The sequence below is a fragment of the Scyliorhinus torazame genome, chromosome 14 (assembly GCF_047496885.1).
Source record: "Scyliorhinus torazame isolate Kashiwa2021f chromosome 14, sScyTor2.1, whole genome shotgun sequence".
Taxonomy (NCBI): domain Eukaryota; kingdom Metazoa; phylum Chordata; class Chondrichthyes; order Carcharhiniformes; family Scyliorhinidae; genus Scyliorhinus; species Scyliorhinus torazame.
Window position 1 is genome coordinate 128,867,880 of NC_092720.1, and position 20,888 is coordinate 128,888,767.

At 46.9% G+C, this 20,888-nt stretch overlaps 1 protein-coding gene across 4 annotated transcripts in view; it reads left to right on the plus strand.

The window, feature by feature from the left end:
• LOC140390038 (serine/threonine-protein kinase PAK 2-like) overlaps positions 1–20,888 on the plus strand; it is a 101,626-nt gene that overhangs the window by 53,312 nt on the left and 27,426 nt on the right. For 3 of the 4 annotated variants that reach the window (XM_072474885.1, XM_072474884.1, XM_072474887.1), the window contains 4 exons: positions 15,048–15,256; positions 17,443–17,543; positions 20,190–20,334; positions 20,471–20,505. In XM_072474885.1, coding sequence (XP_072330986.1) covers positions 15,067–15,256; positions 17,443–17,543; positions 20,190–20,334; positions 20,471–20,505 — 471 coding nt within the window. In that variant the 5' untranslated portion in view covers positions 15,048–15,066. Of the gene's footprint in view, positions 1–10,550; positions 10,632–15,047; positions 15,257–17,442; positions 17,544–20,189; positions 20,335–20,470; positions 20,506–20,888 lie in introns of all 4 variants that reach the window. The other variant, XM_072474886.1, reaches the window with a different exon arrangement.

Sequence of the window (20,888 nt, forward strand, 5' to 3'; positions counted from 1 at the left end):
CCGGGGGCTTGGCTTCTTTCCACATTAACAATATCCTGCGCCGGGCTACTAGGGACGCAAAGGCCAAAACATCGGCCTCTCTCGCCTCCTGCACTCCCGGCTCTTGTGCAACCCCAAATATAGCCAACCCCCAGCTTGGTTCGACCCGGACCCCCCACTACTTTTGAAAGCACCTTTGTCACCCCCATCCAAAACCCCTGTAGTGTCGGGCATGACCAAAACATATGGGTATGATTCGCTGGGCTTCTCGAGCACCTCGCACACCTATCCTCCACCCCAAAAAATTTACTGAGCCGTGCTCCAGTCATATGCGCCCTGTGTAATACCTTAAACTGAATCAGGCTTAGCCTGGCACACGAGGACGACGAGTTTACCCTGCTTAGGGCATCTGCCCACAGCCCCTCCTCGATCTCCTCCCCCAGCTCTTCTTCCCATTTCCCTTTTAGTTCATCTACCATAGTCTCCCCTTCGTCCCTCATTTCCCTATATATATCTGACACCTTACCATCCCCCACCCATGTCTTTGAGATCACTCTGTCCTGCACCTCTTGTGTCGGGAGCTGCGGGAATTCCCTCACCTGTAGCCTCGCAAAAGCCCTCAGTTGCATATACCTGAATGCATTCCCTTGGGGCAACCCATATTTCTCGGTCAGCGCTCCCAGACTCGCGAACTTCCCATCCACAAACAGATCTTTCAGTTGCGTTATTCCTGCTCTTTGCCACATTCTATATCCCCCATCCATTCCCCCCGGGGCAAACCTATGGTTGTTTCTTATCGGGGACCCCCCCAAGGCTCCAGTCTTTCCCCTATGCCGTCTCCACTGTCCCCAAATCTTCAGTGTAGCCACCACCACCGGGCTTGTGGTGTAGTTCCTCGGTGAGAACGGCAATGGGGCTGTCACCATAGCCTGCAAGCTAGTCCCCCTACAGGATGCCCTCTCTAATCTCTTCCACGCCGCTCCCCCCTCCTCTCCCATCCACTTACTCACCATTGAAACATTAGCGGCCCAATAATACTCACTTAGGCTCGGCAGTGCCAGCCCCCCCCATATCCCTGCTACGCTGTAAGAATCCCTTCCTCACTCTCGGTCTTCCCGGCCCACACACAACCCATGATGCTCTTTTCAATCCTTTTTAAAAAAGCCTTCGTGATCACCACTGGGAGGCACTGAAACACAAAGAGAAATCTCGGGAGGACCACCATCTTAACCGCCTGCACCCTCCCTGCCAGTGACAGGGATACCATATCCCATCTCTTGAAATCCTCCTCCATTTGTTCCACCAACCGCGTTAAATTTAACCTATGCAATGTGCCCCAATTCTTGGCTATCTGGATCCCCAGCTAACGAAAGTCCCTTGTTACCTTCCTCAACGGTAGGTCCTCTATTTCTCTACTCTGCTCCCCTGGATGCACCACAAACAACTCACTTTTCCCCATGTTCAATTTATACCCTGAAAAATCCCCAAACTCCCCAAGTATCCGCATTATTTCTGGCATCCCCTCCGCCGGGTCTGCCACGTATAGTAGCAAATCGTCCGCATACAAAGATACCCGGTGTTCTTCTCCTCCTCTAAGTACTCCCCTCCACTTCTTGGAACCCCTCAACGCTATCGCCAGGGGCTCAATCGCCAGTGCAAACAATAATGGGGACAGAGGGCATCCCTGCCTTGTCCCTCTATGGAGCCGAAAATATGCAGATCCCCGTCCATTTGTGACCACGCTCGCCATCGGGGCCCTATACAACAGCTGCACCCATCTAACATACCCCTCTCCAAAACCAAATCTCCTCAACACCTCCCACAAATAATCCCACTCCACTCTATCAAATGCTTTCTCGGCATCCATCGCCACTACTATCTCTGTTTCCCCCTCTGGTGGGGCCATCATCATTACCCCTAACAGCCTCCGTATATTCGTGTTCAGCTGTCTCCCCTTCACAAACCCAGTTTGGTCCTCGTGGACCACCCCCGGGACACATTCCTCTATTCCCATTGCCATTACCTTGGCCAGGATCTTGGCATCTACATTTAGGAGGGAAATAGGTCTATAGGCCCCGCATTGTAGCGGGTCCTTTTCCTTCTTTAAGAGAAGCGATATCGTTGCTTCAGACATAGTCGGGGGCAGTTGTCCCCTTTCCTTTGCCTCATTAAAGGTCCTCGTCAATACCGGGGCGAGCAAGTCCACATATTTTCTATTGAATTCGACTGGGAATCCATCCGGTCCCGGGGCCTTTCCCGCCTGCATGCTCCTAATTCCTTTCACCACTTCTTCTACCTCGATCTGTGCTCCCAGTCCCACCCTTTCCTGCTCTTCCACCTTGGGAAATTCCAGCCGATCCAAGAAGCCCATCATTCTCTCCCTCCCATCCGGGGGTTGAGCTTCATATAATTTTTTATAAAATGTCTTGAATACTCCATTCACTCTCTCCGCTCCCCGCTCCATCTCTCCTTCCTCATCCCTCACTCTCCCTATTTCCCTCGCTGCTCCCCTTTTCCTCAATTGGTGTGCCAGCAACCTGCTCGCCTTCTCCCCATATTCGTACTGTACACCCTGTGCCTTCCTCCATTGTGCCTCTGCAGTGCCCGTAGTCAGCAAGTCAAATTCTGCATGTAGCCTTTGCCTTTCCCTGTACAGTCCCTCCTCCGGTGCTTCCGCATATTGTCTGTCCACCCTCAAAAGTTCTTGCAGCAACCGCTCCCGTTCCTTACTCTCCTGCTTCCCTTTATGTGCCCTTATTGATATCAGCTCCCCTCTAACCACCGCCTTCAGCGCCTCCCAGACCACTCCCACCTGGACCTCCCCATTATCATTGAGTTCCAAGTACTTTTCAATGCACCCCCTCACCTTAGACACACCCCCTCATCTGCCATTAGTCCCATGTCCATTCTCCAGGGTGGGCGCCCTCCTGTTTCCTCCCCTATCTCCAAGTCTACCCAGTGTGGAGCGTGATCCGAAATGGCTATAGCCGTATACTCCGTTCCCCTCACCTTCGGGATCAGCGCCCTTCCCAGCACAAAAAAGTCTATTCGCGAGTAGACTTTATGGACATAGGAGAAAAACGAGAACGCCTTACTCCTAGGTCTGCTAAATCTCCACGAGTCTACACCTCCCATCTGCTCCATAAAATCTTTAAGTACCTTGGCTGCTGCTGGCCTCCTTCCAGTCCTGGACTTCGACCTATCCAGCCCTGGTTCCAACACCGTATTAAAATCTCCCCCCATTATCAGCTTTCCCATCTCTAGGTCCGGAATGCGTCCTAGCATCCGCCTCATAAAATTGGCATCATCCCAGTTCGGGGCATATACGTTTACCAAAACCACCGTCTCCCCCTGTAGTTTGCCACTCACCATCACGTATCTGCCCCCGTTATCCGCCACTATAGTCTTTGCCTCGAACATTACCCGCTTCCCCACTAATATATCCACCCCCCTGTTTTTCGCATCTAGCCCCGAATGGAACACCTGCCCCACCCATCCTTTGCGTAGCCTAACCTGGTCTATCAGTTTCAGGTGCGTTTCCTGTAACATAACCACATCTGCCTTAAGTTTCTTAAGGTGTGCGAGTACCCGTGCCCTCTTTATCGGCCCGTTCAGCCCTCTCACGTTCCACGTGATCAGCCGGGTTGGGGGGCTTCCTACCCCCCCCCCCCCCCCCCCCCCTTGTCGATTAGCCATCCCCTTTTTCCAGCTCCTCACCCGGTTCCCACGCAGCTGTATCTCCCCCAGGCGGTGCCCCCCCGCCCATCCCCTCCCATACCAGCTCCCCCCTCTCCCCAGCAGCAGCAACCCAGTAATTCCCCCCCCCCCCCCCCCCCGCTAGCGTAATTACTCCCCCCCCTCCCCCCCCCATGTTGCTCCCAGAAGTCCGCAAACTCTGGCCGACCTCGGCTTCCCCCCATGACCTCGGCTCGCACCGTGCGACGCCCCCTCCTTCCTGTTTCTCTATTCCCGCCATGATTATCATAGCGTGGGAACCAAGCCCGCGCTTCTCCCTTGGCCCCGCCCCCAATGGCCAACGCCCCATCTCCTCCACCTCCCCTCCTCCCCCCATCACCACCTGTGGAAGACAGAAAAGTTACCACCTCGCAGGATTAGTACATAAAACTCCTCTTTCCCCCCTTTTTAACCCCCCTCTTCGCCCCCCACATTCGCCCCACCACTTTGTTCAAACGTTCTTTTTAATAACCAGCTCATTCCAGTTTTTCTTCCACAATAAAAGTCCACGCTTCATCTGCCGTCTCAAAGTAGTGGTGCCTTCCTCGATATGTGACCCACAGTCTTGCCGGTTGCAGCATTCCAAATTTTATCTTCTTTTTATGAAGCACCGCCTTGGCCCGATTAAAGCTCGCCCTCCTTCTCGCCACCTCCGCACTCCAGTCTTGATAAACGCGGATCACCGCGTTCTCCCATTTACTGCTCCGAGTTTTCTTTGCCCATCTAAGGACCATTTCTCTATCCTTAAAACGGAGGAATCTCACCACTATGGCTCTGGGAATTTCTCCTGCTCTCGGTCCTCGCGCCATCACTCGGTATGCTCCCTCCACCTCCAACGGACCCGCCGGGGCCTCCGCTCCCATTAACGAGTGCAGCATCGTGCTCACCTATGCCCCGACGTCCGCTCCCTCCGCACCTTCAGGAAGACCGAGAATCCTCAGGTTGTTCCTCCTTGCGTTGTTCTCCAGTGCCTCCAACCTTTCCACACATCGTTTCTGATATGCCTCATGCGTCTCCGTCTTCACCACCAGGCCCTGTATGTCATCCTCATTCTCGGCTGCCTTTGCCTTCACGACCCGAAGCTCCCGCTCCTGGGTCTTTTGTTCCTCCTTTAGCCCTTCGATCGCCTGTAGTATCGGGGCCAACAGCTCTTTCTTCATTTCCTTTTTGAGCTCTTCCACACAGCATTTCAAGAACTCTTGTTGTTCAGGGCCCCATGTTAAACTGCCACCTTCCGACGCCATCTTGGTTTTTGCTTGCCTTCCTTGCCGCTGTTCTAAAGGATCCACTGCAATCCGGCCACTTTCTCCTCCTTCATCCGTATCCAGGGGGGATTCCCTTCTGGTTTACCGCACAGTGTTTTTAAGCCGTCAAAATTGCCGTTGGGGCTCCTATCAAGAGCCCAAAAGTCCGTTTCACCGGGAGCTGCCGAAACGTGCAACTCAGCTGGTCATCGCCGCACCCGGAAGTCGTCGCATATGCATTTATGTGGCTGGTGTTGACTGTAATGGCAGAAGAGGTTGATATCATAGATCATAGAATTTACAGTGCAGAAGGAGGCCATTCGGCCCATCGAGTCTGCACTGGCTCTTGGAACGAGCACCATACCCAAGGTCAACACCTCCACCCTATCCCCATAACCCAGTAACCCCACCCAACACTAAGGGCAATTTATCATGGCCAATCCACCTAATCTGCACATCTTTGGATGGTGGGAGGAAACCGGAGCACCCGGAGGAAACCCACGCACACACGGGGAGGATGTGCAGACTCCGCACAGACAGTGACCCAAGCCGGAATCGAACCTGGGACCCTGGAGCTGTGAAGCAATTGTGCTATCCACAATGCTACCGTGCTGCCCTTCCATCCTTCCATTCAGACTTTTGAGGGGGATCGGGAGCGCAATTTGGAGAAATATTGCTGCTGTTTCATAGTTATTAAGTCCTGGAAATCCCCATGTAAAACATAAAGATACCACCAACCTCCAGAATGATAGCATTTCAAGCAACAAGTCTATCACCAACACCATTTTCACGCAACTAAGGTTAGATATGAAATGTAACCTTGCCACTATTGCCCATTGAAAATAAAAAAATGGTTTCTCCATTTGAGGGGTGTATTCGTTTCAGCTGGGAGAATTCAGGATGTGCTATCCACGCACAAATAAGTTTTGAGTTTGGAAGTTGAGATGCAGTGTAGTTTTGTTTGAGGGTCCTGGTACCTGGTGTTCTCTTGCCTCCTTCAGTAATCGGAAGTAAATATATTACAGTTTAGACAAGTGAAGTAAGTTAAAGAAGCCAATTTGATTGCTCGTTAGACAAGATTAAGACTCATGGGATTTGGGGGTAATCTATTAGCTCTGATTTGGAGACTGGCTCGCAGTCAGAAAGCCGAGTAGGAATAAATGGATCATTATTGGATTGGTACATCGTAACTATAAAGGGGTGAACGAGGCTCGGTGATTAGGCCTTTGTCAGAGTCTGAATGCATCCAGGTTTTCTGATACGAAGGTAGGTTGATTAGCACTGGGATGCGGTGCTGAGGACCCGGGTTCAAATCCCGGCCCTGGGTCACTGTCCGTGTTGTGTTTGCACATTCTCCCCGTGTTTGCGTGGGTCTCACCCCCACAGCCCAAAGATGTGCAGGGTAGGTGGATTGGATATTCAAAATTGCCCCTTAATTGGAAAAATAATAATTGGGTATTCTAAATTTATAAGAAAAAAAAATGAAGCTAGGTTGAAAGTAAGCTGTGAGGAGAATGTAAAAGACGTAACGAGTGCACACAAAGGTAGCAAATGGAATGGGACATTGGACATTAGCCAGTTTGATGGGGAAAATTAAAAAGCAGAGTATATTAAAGATGAGAGACAACAATAGAGATGAGCGAGTTTAGATTGTGAGATGATCTCGTGGAAATATTTGAGGGGGCTTGACAAGGGTAGATGCTGAGGCTGTGTCCTTGGCTGGAGAATGTGGACTCTGGGTCATAAACTCAGGATAAGGGGCCAGCAATTTAGGACTTGGATGAAAAATTTCTTCTTCCAAAGGCTTATGAATCTATGAATATCTCGACAGTAGACAGCTGTGAATGCTATTGAGTGTGTCCAATAGATTTTTGGACACTAAGGAATCTAGAGATGAGGGTGGGAAAGTGAAGTTGTGGAAGTCGGCCATGATCTTGAATGATGACGTGTCTCGTTATGGCTTCCATTCGCTCCTGTTTCTGATATACAAACTCCGGAGTTTCATCTGTTCCAGATACTTATCTGGCTGTGGCCTTTATTTCCTTTCTATCTCTTAAATGTTATGGTAAGTAAGAGATTTTGCAATTGGAGGATGTGGTATAAATTCTGTGTAGGCAGTTTGAGTAAAATGTAAAACTCACCAGATGATGCAGTAAGTAAGAATACTTCCAAAACAGGTGCAAGCAGACTCTTGGCAAAAGTTATGTTGGGTTTCAGGCTCTGGGGCTTCATGCACAAAAAATGTTGTTTAGTTTTTGTAAAAATCTTGTCTGTTTGCCTGCAACTCCAATCCAGTGGAACACTTGTGCAGTCTTGAGGGGGTGCTGCACTGTCAGAAGTGCAAACTTTCAGTTGAGACCTGTAGACCATAGTGGTTAGCACTATGGCTTCACAGCGCCAGGGTCCCAGGTTCGATTCCCGGCTTGGGTCACTGTCTGTGTGGAGTCTGCCTGTTCTCCCTGTGGATTTCCTCTGGGGGCTCCGGTTTCCTCCCACAAGTCCCGAAAGACGTGCTATTAGGTACTTTGGACATTCTGAATTCTCCCTCGGTGTACCCGGATTACCGGAAAGTGGCGACTAGGGGCTTTTCACAGTATCTTCATTGCAGTGTTAATGTAAGCCTACTTGTGACAATAAAGATTACGAAATGAGGTCTCAATGCCTGTTTGATTGTAGGAGACCCTGTGTCAAAAGTTTTTGATCATTCATTGAAGGTTAAACCGAACCAATATCAGAGTTCCTTAAGATCCCTCAGTCTAGGTGGTGGCTCCGGATCTGATTAATAAAGTTTTTGAGGAATTTTATGAGAGGTTGTACAGGTCAGAGCCACCCGGGGGAGACCGGGAGATGCAGGATTTTCTAGATGGGTTGGAGTACCCGAGGTTAGGGGAGGGGGACAGGGCTACATTAGAAGGAGCGATAGTGGAGACAAAGGATGCGATTGGGAGAATGCAGTTGGGGAAGGTGGCAGGGCCGGATGGGTTTCCGGTGGAATATTATAAAACAATTCAAGGATAAGGTGGCACCCTTGATGGTGGGGATGTTTGAAGAGGCGATAGGGAAGGGTGTGTTGCCACAAACTTTGGGGCAGGCATCGATTTCCCTGTTGCTACAGAATGATAAGGATACGACTGAGTGTTAGTGAAGCTACTGGCAGGTAGGCTGGAGGAGTGCCTCCCGAAGGTAATAGGTGAAGATCAGGGGTGGGGGGGCTGCCATTCCGTATGGGCAGGGACTCACTTTAGGTACCTGGGGGTGCAGGTTGCCCGGGAGTGGGGGGGGGGGGGGTGCTCCGCAGGTACAACATTTCTAGTTTGGTGGGGAGAGTGAAAGCTGATCTGGCAAGGTGGGATGGTCTCCCTCTGTCACTGGCAGGTCGGGTACAGGCGGTTAAAATGAAATGAAATTAAATGAAAATTGCTTATTCCACGTCTTGCTGCGATTTCTGTTTATTTTTCAATGCCTGCCAATTTTCCTGCCAAAGGCTTTTTTTCAGGGAGATTAAGGGAAGGATTACCTCATTCATATGGGGAGGGAAGGTGGCCAGAGTTAGGTGCTGCTACAGAGGGGAAGGCAGGCAGGGGGTTTGGGTCTTCCGAACCTGATGTATTACTACTGGGCGGCAAATGTGGAGAAGGTGCGGAGCTGGGTCAGAGGGGTTGATTCCCAGTGGGTCAGAATGGAGGAGAGTTTGTGCAGGGGGTCGGGATTGGAAGCACTAGCAACAGCACCGCTCCCAATAGCCCCGGGGAAATACTCGGGGAATCCGGTAATAATAGCTTCATTGTGAATTTGGAGGCAGTTTTGCCAACACTTCGGGTTTGGGGTAGGGTCAAAGGAAATGCCGATTCAGGGGAACCGCAGATTTGAGCCAGGGAGGTGGGATGGTACTTTTTGGAAATGGGAGGAGAAGGGGATTACGACACTAAAAGATTTGTTTCTGAGGGGTCGGTTTGCAGGATTGAAGGAGCTGGAAGCTAAGTATGGGCTGGAGCAGGGGGAAATGTTTAGATACATGCAGGTTTGAGATTTTGCCAGAAAGAAGATACAGAGCTTCCCGTGAAGTCGGCGTCCACATTGCTGGAGGAGGTGCTGACGACGGGGACTGTAGAAGGGGGTCGTGTCAGCGGTTATGGAGCTATTTTGGAAGAGGAGAAGGCACCACTGGAAGGGATCAAAGCAAAGTGGGAGGAAGAGCTGGGAGAGGTTATAGAGGAGGGGGTCTGGTGTGCGGTGCTCCGGAGAGTAAATGCCTCCACCTCATCAAGGAGGTTTTTAGGGTAATTTCTAAAGTGGTGCACGTGAAACTGGACCCGGGCCACCGGGAGGCCACATTCGGGGTGTCGGACCAGCCATAGTTGGAAATTGGTGCGGAGGCATATGTCGTAGCCTTCACCTCGTTGATCGCCCGAAGGCGGATCCTGATAGGTTGGAGGGCAACCTCTCCACCCTGTGCCCTGGCGTGGCCGGGGGACTTGTTGGAATTCTTGACTCTTGAGAAGGTTAAGTTTGAACTGAGAGGAAGGATGGAGGGGTTCTACAATTCATGGGCATTATTCATTCTGCACTTTCAAGAATTGGATAACACCGAACATTAGTTGGGGGTGTGGGTGGGAGGGTTGGGGGTAGGGGGGGGCTGTGTGTGTTAATGGCGACTATGGGTGATCCCTAATTCCTTTTTGTCCTTTGTTTGTGTGAACATGCGGGCTAATGTTTGGGATTTGGTGGGAGGTTGGGATCGTTGTTATTGATATGGAGATTGACATATTTGTTACTGATTATTGTTTGTTGTTGGTGGGTGTAAACTTGGGAGAAAATGTGAAAAAGGAGAATAAAAAATATTTTTTTTAAAAAAGAACCCTCAGTCTAGGTGTAGTTGTACTAATACAGCCTAAGTGTGACACAGATGAAATTTATTGAAATTGTTTTTTTCATTGCCACAAGGTTAATGTAGCTTTCAGCCGGCACGGTAGCAGTGGTTAGCATTGATGTTTCACAGCACCAGGGCCCCGGGTTCAATTCCCAGCTTGGGTCACTGTGCGACTCTGCACGTTCTCCCTGTATCTTTCCTCTGGGCACTCCGCTTTCCTCCCACAAGTCCTGAAAGACGTGCTGTTAGGTAATTTGGACATTCTGAATTTTCCCTTAGGGTACCCAAACGGGTGCTGGAATGTGGCGACTAGAGGCTTTTCACAGTAACTTCATTGCAGTGTTAATGTAAACCTACGTGTGACACTAATAAAGATTGCAATTATAGTTGACTTTTTCGGCAAGATACAGGAGGATATTATGGTCTGGTGTTTCAAAAGCATTAAAACTGCATCTGCATTTTAATTTATTGAAAGGACCGGTTAAATATCTGCTTTGAATGTTTATCTCCAATCAGTTAGGCAGATTCTTTGCTGTCTAGACTATACAGTGTTAATCATTTTTCAGTTCAGAAACCAATAGATAAATACGTTGAATAATTTGCATGTATATTCATTAATCTGACAAAGATGAGGCTGGCATGTTGTGGCATGTGATGCATTCCAGTCAGTCAAAATACTGCAAGTATTCTGTTTGATCTTGGACCTCATTATTTTTGCCCAGATATTGTGCAGCAGCATGAAAAACGTCTCCACACAGCGAGTGGTTAGGATCTGGAAAGCACTGCCCGAGACTGTGGTGGAGGCAAGTTTAATCGAGGCTTTTAAGTGGAAATTGGATTGTTATCGGAAAAGGAAGAATATTTGGAGTTGTAGGGAGATGGTGGAGTAGTGGCTCTCGGCAACTTGTTCCAGCAGAGAGCCAGCACAGATGTGAATGGTCGAATGGCCTCCTGTCCTGTGACAATTCTGTGATTCTGTGACTGTAGTTGGGGCTTTTGGTTTACACTAACTGGAATTCAGTCTTTATTAACATGGGACATATTTTGGTCAAATTTTGAATATTTCCACACCTTGCAGTTCAGTGAATCCTTTGCTAGATGGGCTGCAGGGTACAGGGAGCAGCTTCCCCCTAAGTAGTTTCAATTGGCCGACCACACACTTTGTAATTCTTCCTGTAAATGAGGGTTTTTTGGCTGCAGACCAAATGGTGACTGTGTGCCAGTTGGTGCTTTCTCCACCGTGTATAATCAAGTGTGCACAATGTTGACCTGTCAGTGAACTGTGTGACAATCTCTTCTATGTTGGGGGAAAGAGGTGTGTGGAGCACTAGGTTGGGTTGTGGAATTCTGTACTGTCCCAACAATTGCATTGCACACTGACTGAAGGCTCTTTTAAACTATGAAAGAATCTTGACTCTTTGAGACATTCTCCCATTCTGTCACCCTCCTGCACACCCTGGGCACTAGCTGGAACTGCAGTTGGATACGAATGATTGAGAAACAGGGACATGATGCTATGATCCCCTTCTGAACCCCGAGACCCGCTGATTGTGTTAAAGTTGGTCATGGCTGTTGAATGATGGAAGTGTCCCTGTCCTCACCAAACCCAAGGGAGACTTGGACAGTTTCAACCCACCTATTGCTACACTGGCTGAGACCAAGTAATGGACCACAGATTGAAGCTGCGACCACAATGGAATATGTAGTCATATCCCACAACCTCCAGTATTCACCTGAAGCATTCCATCTTAACAGTGAGAACTTGGGGAGGTAGAGTTGCAGCCCTATTGCAAGCTGCTTGCATGTGAAGATCCTGATTTAGTTTGGGATAATCAGCTGCATGCCCCACAGTCAAAACATATGTCTCAACCTGGGGTTATGACCCTGACAGCCATTTGTGGGACCTATTAAGAGAGCAGGGCATTGGGTTACCTGGTTGCCATCTCAATAAACAGTGTGAGGTCCTTGTTGTCCCCTCAAAATAATGCTTGTCGTAAAACAGGCAGCCTTTCCCGTAACAGCCTCCCCGAACAGGCGCCGGAATGTGGCGACTAGGGGCTTTTCACAGTAACTTCATTGAAGCCTACTTGTGTCAATAAGCAATTTTCATTTTTTTTTCTTTACAGCGCAGCTGATTTCCAAACTTGTAGTCACTTGCAAGACTGTCTGCCTTGAGCCACACTGACTGCGGGAGCGAGGCTAATGTTCATTTCTCTGCACAGAACAAGGGGGCACAACCTTAAAATAGAGCCAGGCTATTCTTCACACACAGGGCAGCAGAAATGTGAAACCCAGTGGTTGATGGATTTTATTGTGCAACAGCACCGAGGCAAATGGAACCAAGACTGATTCATGGCGTTAAAATGCAGGATCTAACTGAATGATGAAACAGGCTTCAGGCATTGAATGGCCCACTCATTTCAAATGTTAAAGGTTCAAATTTAAAGAGGAGGCATGATGTGTCTTTGTTTTGTCGTGTGTGTGGGGGTGTGGGGGGTACGTTTATCTTGTATAAATAAAGCCACTCATTGATTCAAACCATGTATATTAGTTAAAAAGGATCTTTATTCCGTTAAACTGAGCTTTTTGGGGCAGCACTTGATATATTACAGAATAAAAGTATTATACTATTCATGAATATCACTGTCATTTATTTAGATATCATACAAGGACAAGTGCACTCCATATCAAGAGGCAATATCGTGTCCACTCCATATCATGGGGGGTGTAGGGTCTGCTTGCAGTTCCTGCTGAATCTAAAATAGCGGTGATGCAAACTCAATGTGACCAGACCAAAGAGTGCACCTGACTCCAGACTAGAGCTTAAAGGGCGATAAACACCCCAGTAGGAAAGCACTGAGACGGGGTTAATCTTGCTTTTTAAGTTCCGTAATATCGCAAACCTATTTCTTCAGCTGCCATGTGACTTTGTATAGTCTGTCAATAGTGACTGTTTAAAATTCCTAAATTATACAGTTTATTGCAGAGATGTCTGCAATAGTTTGTGTTGTAGTGCCTTGAAGCTGGTCAAACACAGTGAAAGTGTGAAGTGCAGGACGTGGACAGGTTTCTCACTGTTTCATGACCATGATTCTGAAGGAATTTGTATATATGGCTGGATGGTTTTGTGGAACTAAATGTTGAAAGCCACGTGTGGGGGGAGGAGAGAGACACGCAGGAGCTTTAACAAAATGGAGCCAACCTCTGCTTTTTGTCAGCCAGTTTAAGTAGGTTGAACTGCACTTGCGTTCACTGGGGGCGTCTGATACCAGGAAATAACGTTAAGCCTGCTACAGCAAATTGGCAGCAGCTCTTTCCATGTTCACAGGACTAGGGGTGTGATGTCTTCCTGGAATTTGTGTAGGAGGCAACACCAGGGCAGCTTGTGTTCCTCTTTGTCTCAATATCCTATTGCTTTCCCAGCTTTCTGACCCCTCTTTTCATTGTCACCCTGTGCCTCTATCATATGTCATGTCAGAAATAGAAGGATACGGACCCAGGAAGTGTAGAAGATTGTAGTTTAGTCGGGCAGCATGGTCGGCACGGGCTTGGAGGGCCGAAGGGCCTGTTCCTGTGCTGTACATTTCTTTGTTCTTTGTTCTTTGACTTGGACAAAAACACTAGACCAACTGTGAACAAGTTACAGGATTACAAGGGCTTCCTCCAACACTGTTCTAAAATTCCTGTGTTTTCAACTGATATATGTAGGAATTTGAGATGTATTCTGTATTCGGTGCAGCTAAAAGCCTGGGATAGTGTTTGACTGCTGCAGTCATGTTCTTAAAAATCGTGGTTTGGAAGGGCAGCTAGGCTTTTTCTCAGGTGCAATTAAAGCATCATAAAAGTTTGGGCGAAGGGAATTGTATTTAGATTGAGAGTTCCTTGGGGAGTAGATAATTAGGGCAGCACGGTAGCACAGTGGATAGCATTGTGGCTTCACAGCGCCAGGGTCCCAGGTTCAATTCCCCGCTGGGTCACTGTCTGTGTGGAGTCTGCACGTTCTCCCCGTGTCTGCGTGGGTTTCCTCCGGGTGCTTCGGCTTCCTCCCACAGTCCAAAGACGTGCAGGTTAGGTGGATTGGCCATGCTAAATTGCCCTTAATGTCCAAAAAGGTTAGGAGGGATTATTGGGTTATGGGGATAGGGTGGAAGTGAGGGCTTAAGTGGGTCGGTGCAGACTCGATGGGCCGAATGGCCTCCTTCTGCACTGTATGTTCTATGTTCTATGTAATTAGAGACATTGTGATCAACTTAGTGAGATGATGTAGTTAATGGGAGGAACCGGGCGTTGAAACAGTTGGTGTTGAGGATTTCGGGGTTAGTCAGTGGCTGGGAGGTCAGCCAGAGGTTTAGCATTATTCGGACAGGTTGTCGGGTCTCCTTCTTTCAAACAGTCTTAAAAGATCTTCAAGTGGAGTGTCCAAGACATCTCTTTACAGCAAGTATTCCTGAGTCTGCTAACTTGTATTTAAAAGTGGATTGAAAACAGATGGTTTTGCTGTTTGGGGATAAAGATAGCAGTTAAGGGCTATTGTGTCACTATTGATTAGCATTGTTTAAGGGGTAATTGTAAACTGTTGTGCAACGTTAAAGATATTGTAATACTGTGTAGCAATAAAGTTTGTTTTCATTTACCATATCCCTATTTTGCGTGAAATCACTTCTGGAGTGTGGTATCCTTTCCTCAGTCTTACAAAATAAAATATTAGGGTTTTGGTCTAGTATCCTAGCAACTGTTGGGGTCGTAATAAATGTTTACGACTTTTACCACCTCTAAGCTGGCTGACTACACAGCTCGCTGTTGATATGCAATGCAGAGTTGGGAATTAGTTCCTGGCAATACTGCAGTATTGCCTGCCTGCCACTAGAGAGCAATAGAGGCAGCTTTAAAAAAATATATATCATGTGGGATTGCTGGCCAGGCCAGCATTTATTTCTCAGCCCTAATCGTGGCTCACCACCACCTTCTCATAGGCAATTGGGAGTAGCCAATAAATGCTGGGTTTGCAGATGACACCCAGACCCATGAAAGAATATAAAAAATGTTGATTTGCCGAACCACTTAATGCCGTGAACTCTGCTTTTTACTGAAAGCTCTGCAGCAGGGATGTTGGGCCTGTTGTAGCTGTCCTGTGCCAATAATATACTGTCTTGTATTTGCAAGTTCTCTTCTACCTGTTGAGTTGCCTTTCAGTGCTAACTATTGTCTCGTTTTCCTAGGGTTGCATAATCTGCAATTATGTCCAATAACGGAGAGTTGGAGGACAAACCACCTGCACCCCCAGTACGTGTGAGCAGCACTAGCTTCCCGATGGGCAGTAAGGATGCCCTGTTGGCCAACCACACTGCCAAGCCACTGCCATCTGTACCTGAAGAGAAACAGAAGCGGACAAAACTCAAGTCGATTTTCTCAAACACTGGAGAAAAAGGTATAACAGAGAATCCAGCAATGGGACAAAGGAGAGCATGATGGGGGTCGCAGTGGTTGGTACGTGGTCACTGTAGGCAAGAATACAGTGTTGCATGTACAAAGTGGATGTGGGATTTAACAATGTGTAAAGCTGTCTGTGTAATGAATGGTAATGTGCATGGAACAGGCAACATAGAAGCAAATGATACAAGGACAGGGGTGGAGGTGCAGTGAAAGTGCTGTTTATTGCATGCATTTACCATAGCTGGAGGCGCTTGACTTGAGCTGTACGGTTCAACAGGCAATTCTGTCTTCAAAACCCTTTGCATCACAATGCAATGCAATACAGATCCCCAGTTCTCAACCTCAGCCAATACATGTTGGAATTTCTCCGGAAATGGGCAGAAATGGTACATGTTATTTTTTTTAGAAGTTGCTGTGGAGAAAGATAATGGTGTTGCGGTGACCCTCGAGGCAGCAGCCTTTTCTCTTTGGCAGTTGTGTATTTGTAAATGGCCTTGTTGGATTAAATCTAATGATAAATGGTGCACTCGTGCACGATAGTGGCCCCCCACAGTTCACACTACTAACCGTGTCAGCGAGCTGGCAAAATGTCCTGACTATTCAGTGCTGTAGTTATACTTGTGGTGATCTTCCATTTGAGGGAGGGGGCAGGGAGAATGGAGGATGAACTTTCAGTAGCAGCCAGCACACTTGGTGCCTCCACCAACACGACCCAAGCAGCCAATTACTGGTTTTTCCAATGATTCTAGAATCTTATCCCTTGATTTTAGGACAATGAATTGTCTGTGCTATTGCCCTGCTTTATTCTTCACCCACTTCAATAAAATCTCTGCGGTGGGGGGCTTCCCACCCCCTATGGGCACCAACCATTTCTTTATGCATGTTTGCCGCTCTTGTTGCTTGAGATTGAGAGTTTGATCGGAGCGTAGATATTTTTGAGTCACCGCTTAAGAACTGGTAGTGAGACCTCCAGGAGGGACTCTGAGAAATTAATGATACCCACCCCAAGACAGGAGTCCAATTAAGGATGGGGTTAATTTTATGTATGGTGTAAAATATCAATGCTTGCCATGATTAAAATTAAACAAATTCAGGTTGAAACCTAGATTCAGAGACTGATTTCAAGTGATATTCCATAGGATGACATAGAAACAAGGCATTCAGCCCAACTGGAGTTTATGCTCCACACAAGCTTCCTTTGTGACCCTAGGTTTGTCCTCCCCTCAAGTGGAAACATTTCCTCTCTCTGTCTCCCTCTCTCTCTCTCTCTAAACCTAGCCCATCAAACCCTTTTATTATCAACTATTAGACCACCTGCCAGCCTCCGAATTTTTAGAGACTTATGTCGATTGGTTGGAAAAAATGGAAGATGTGTGTGGGGCAGCAATAGACGATCAAGCTAGAAACGTATTGGGCCTACGGTTTGGTTTGGGTTGGCATGGGGGGCTTCACTATTGATATTGGGTAACCTAATCTCAATGCTCGAGTGGTTTGCTTTACTTTTTGATGTGTTTGTATGTTGGATGATTGCGAATTATGCTGAACCTGTTGAGAATGAATCTGTCATTGCTGTGCAGGCTGCAACATTGTTTGAGTCGGATAAGTTAATATTGCCAGAAAATAGGCCAATTAAAATATATATTTCATCGGTACTTTCCCTTTGAACACAGTAGATCGTGTTTTGCCATGCTCCTTTTTTTAAAAAACAATTAATTAATTTTTGCAGTGCACGTTTTTGACCCAAGAAGGTGCTGGTAGTTCACTTGAGAAAACATTGAGAATCAACCACTTAAATGTGATGCTGAAGTCAGCTGTAGACCGGACTGGGGTGGGATGTTGAACAAATTTCACTGAATGGTAAAAAGCTGGGTGAATAATTGCAACAATAACAATGGATTTTCAATAATTTTTCCCCTGGTGCCAGCTCACAAATAACTCGCTATGCAGGACTTGTATCTGAATTCTCACCTCTTTGTTCCAAGTTCAGGATCATAACCACTACATTACAACCTGTCTGTTCTGTGTTGTGTACTGGGGTGACCTCCATATGGAAGGTGGTTGACTGAGTTGTGTTCCTTTGGTTGGATTAGAGGGAATTTATCCACCTGTTATCATTTGAAGTTGTTTTTCCTTGGAGTTGGTTCTTTCTGTATGTTATCGGGGTTTATGTTGTTTGTACAGGGAATAAGAAGAGGGAAAAAGAACGGCCAGAAATATCTCCTCCGTCTGACTTTGAGCACACGATCCATGTTGGGTTCGATGCTGTGACAGGGGAGTTCACTGTAAGTACATAATGAGGCGTACAATGAATTATTTCATTGTGACCATTTTGGCTTGACTGTCGAGCAACTTGCATTTGGCCCTATTCCAGCGAATGTACTGGCAGCCATCTATTGTATCAATCTGTATAAAGGTCACACTAGCCCTCTGTCTTTGGAGGTTTATGGTGACAGCCACCAAGAACTTGTGTCCTGCTGAACTGGTTCCCAACTCGCTGCAGCAGGGTTTAACAGATTGAAATTGGGCGTTCTCAAATATCCTCATCTTTTCACAAATTATAACCTCATTGCACTAGAGAAGGCACAGAGAAAATTGCCAGAAGTGGAGAATTTTTGCTATGTGAAAAGATTAGATAGGCCGAAGGTGTTTTCTTTGGAATGCAGGAAGCTGAAGGGAGATGAAATGAAAATTGCTTATTGTCACGAGTAGGCTTCAATGAAGTTACTGTGAAAAGCCCCTAGTCGCCACATTCCGGCGCCTGTTCGGGGAGGCTGGTACGGGAATCGAACCGTGCTGCTGGCCTGCCTTGGTCTGCTTTCAAAGCCAGCGGTTTAGCCCAGTGTGCTAAACCAGTCCCTGTAGTTAATTGAGTATAAAATTGAGGGGCCTAGATAGATCATTCTTATCTGCACCCAATCTCCATTAGCGCAAAAGGAGTGTGGTAGAAGGATCAGAGGGAAATTACAAAATCTAATGGGGTCTGGAATTCACAGTCTGTGAGTGGGATAGAGGGAGAAACCCTCGTCACATTTGAGAACAAGGGCATTATTGTGCACCAAGATGTAGAAAATATGATTAGGCTGGATAGTTCTTGTTACTGTCGACACACTTGATGTGCTGGATGGCTGCCTCCTCTGCCATATTTTCTATGTTTCCATTCCTCCACCAGAGCAAATAGTTTCATTTATCAAATGAAGTCCCGGTTTTAGCCACCTTCATTCCCATTAGGTCACCCCTCAACTCAATGGATTACAACTCAAAAGACTATGGAACCTGTCCTCAAACTTAATGCTTCAAACCCTCAATTTTAAACTGTACCCGGACTGCATCTGAGGTCACTGACCTTACTGAATGAAGTGCAGTGCCCCAGAACAGGACACAGTGCTCCAGATGGGGCCTGCGCCAAGTTCTGAAAAACTGAAGCATCATTTCCTGCCCTTTGTATTCTAGCACCTGAGATAAAGACTAACACTCAATTAGTCATTTTGATTGGTGTCCTTATGTCAATGTAACCTTTCACATTTATCTTCTGAAAGGGGTAAAGAGACATTTTCAGTCATGGTTTGCTTCCCCGGCCCTGTTTTGCTGAGGGCAGATGTCGAATGATAAGATCGTAAGAAGTACGAGTAGACCCATTGGCCCATCGTGCCTGCTCTGCTATTCAATACGATCATAACTGATCTGATTGTGGCGTTGCTTCCTGTCTCCCATAATCCTTAACTCCTTTGTAGCAAAGATTTGTAGAACTCGGCCTTGAATTAATTCATTGTCCCAGTCTCCTCCACTCTGTGAAAGAGAATTCCAAATCCTCAGAGAAAAAAATCCTCATCTCCTTCCTAAAAGGGAGACCCCTTATTTTTAAACTATGGCCCCAGTTCTAGATTCCCATGTAAGGGGAAACATTCTCTCAACATCTAACCTGTGCAGCCCTTTCAGAATCTTGTGTTTCAATACGATCACCTCTTATTCTTATAAATTTTAATGAGCCTAAGCTGCTCAATGCTCCATCCAAAGATAGCTTCCTCATCCTGATTATCCAGTGCAAGTTAAACAAGACTTCCAACTTCATTCACCCATGCAATAAAGGCCAACATTCCATTTGCCTTCCCAATTACTTCCCGTGCTTTCATGCTAACTTTTCTAACAATGACACCCAAATCCCTCTGTACTGCAGGATTGTGCTGACTCTCTCCATTTCAATACTCTGCTTTTCCACTCTTCCTGTCACACTGGGCAACCTCACATCAGTGCCAAAGTTTTGCTCACGCATTTAACCAATCAATATCCCTTTTCAGGCTTTGTATTCTCCTTGCAACTTACTTTTCCGCCTATCTTTGTATCGTCAGCAAATTTGGTAACAATGCAATAGGTTCTGTTTCCCAATTAAGACCATAAATCGAGGCCCCAGTACCAATTCCTGTGTACACTCCACCATTAAAACTTGCCAACCTGAAAATGACCCATTTATTCTGACTGTTTCTTGTTTGTAGGCAATCCTGTACCCATGCCATTGTATCACCTCCAACATCATGAGCTCTTATCTTGAGCAGCAAGTGCCTTTTGGAAATCCTGGTGCACTACATCTTCTGCCTCCACTTTGCTGCATCCTTTCACAAAACTCTGCTGGCACGTTTTCAAGAGAATGTGTGAATGGAGACCAAGCATGAGGTCATTATGGTGGTGGAGTTGGTGGTCAGAATTTTTGGCAGATTATTCTTGGCACAAATTGTTTTATAGCCAATTGAAGCCTGTTATGGACAGGGAAGGGAGGAGCAAATGTGTCAACTGTACCTCCAGCGCACATTGGGTAGTCTAACCTTTGTGTTAGCTGGTTGAGTTGGATTCATTCTGGGCACGGTGCAATCTTTGCATTGTCCAGTTTCCACTATTATAGTTTTATTTGAAGCTGGTGTGGTGGTGTTTTACAGGGGATGCCCGAACAATGGGCTCGGCTATTACAGACATCCAACATCACCAAACTGGAACAGAAGAAAAATCCTCAGGCTGTGCTTGATGTGCTCAAATTCTATGATTCCAAAGATACAGTGAAACAGAAGTATCTGAGTTTCACAGGTAAGGAGATGGAGCAGCGACCCCAAGGGTGGATGGGTAAAAGTTAGGTTTCCTGCCCAAGGTCTTGACTGATCAGACTATGCGGAAAACATTAGGCCTTTGGTTTAAGCTTGTTCTTGTTCTTTCTTTAAAACAGAACAGCCGGATGGGTTTCCTGCAGTCACACCTGCGGTGAGTATCTTGTAGTTGTAGTACCTTGTTCTTGCATTGTGTCACACGTAGCTATCTCCAACTGCATGTTTTCTAGAGACTTCCGCACATTATAGACTACTGTGTTGGTCCGATATGTGTGTAATGCCTGATCTTTTGAGGCAAATACAATGCTAGAAATGTGCTATAAAAGCAGAATACAGGACCATATATTGATTAAACTGCATGGAATTTAGATGATAAATATTGGTTACTGGTTAAGATTTGGAGACAGACATGCCCAGCATCAACATCTCCCTCTCAACCTCTTGGACTGAATACAGAGGAAGGACGAGAGCCCCCACGTTTGGAACCTACTTGATTCCAGGAGTTACTAGAAGGTGCTTGCTTAAAGAAAATACCAG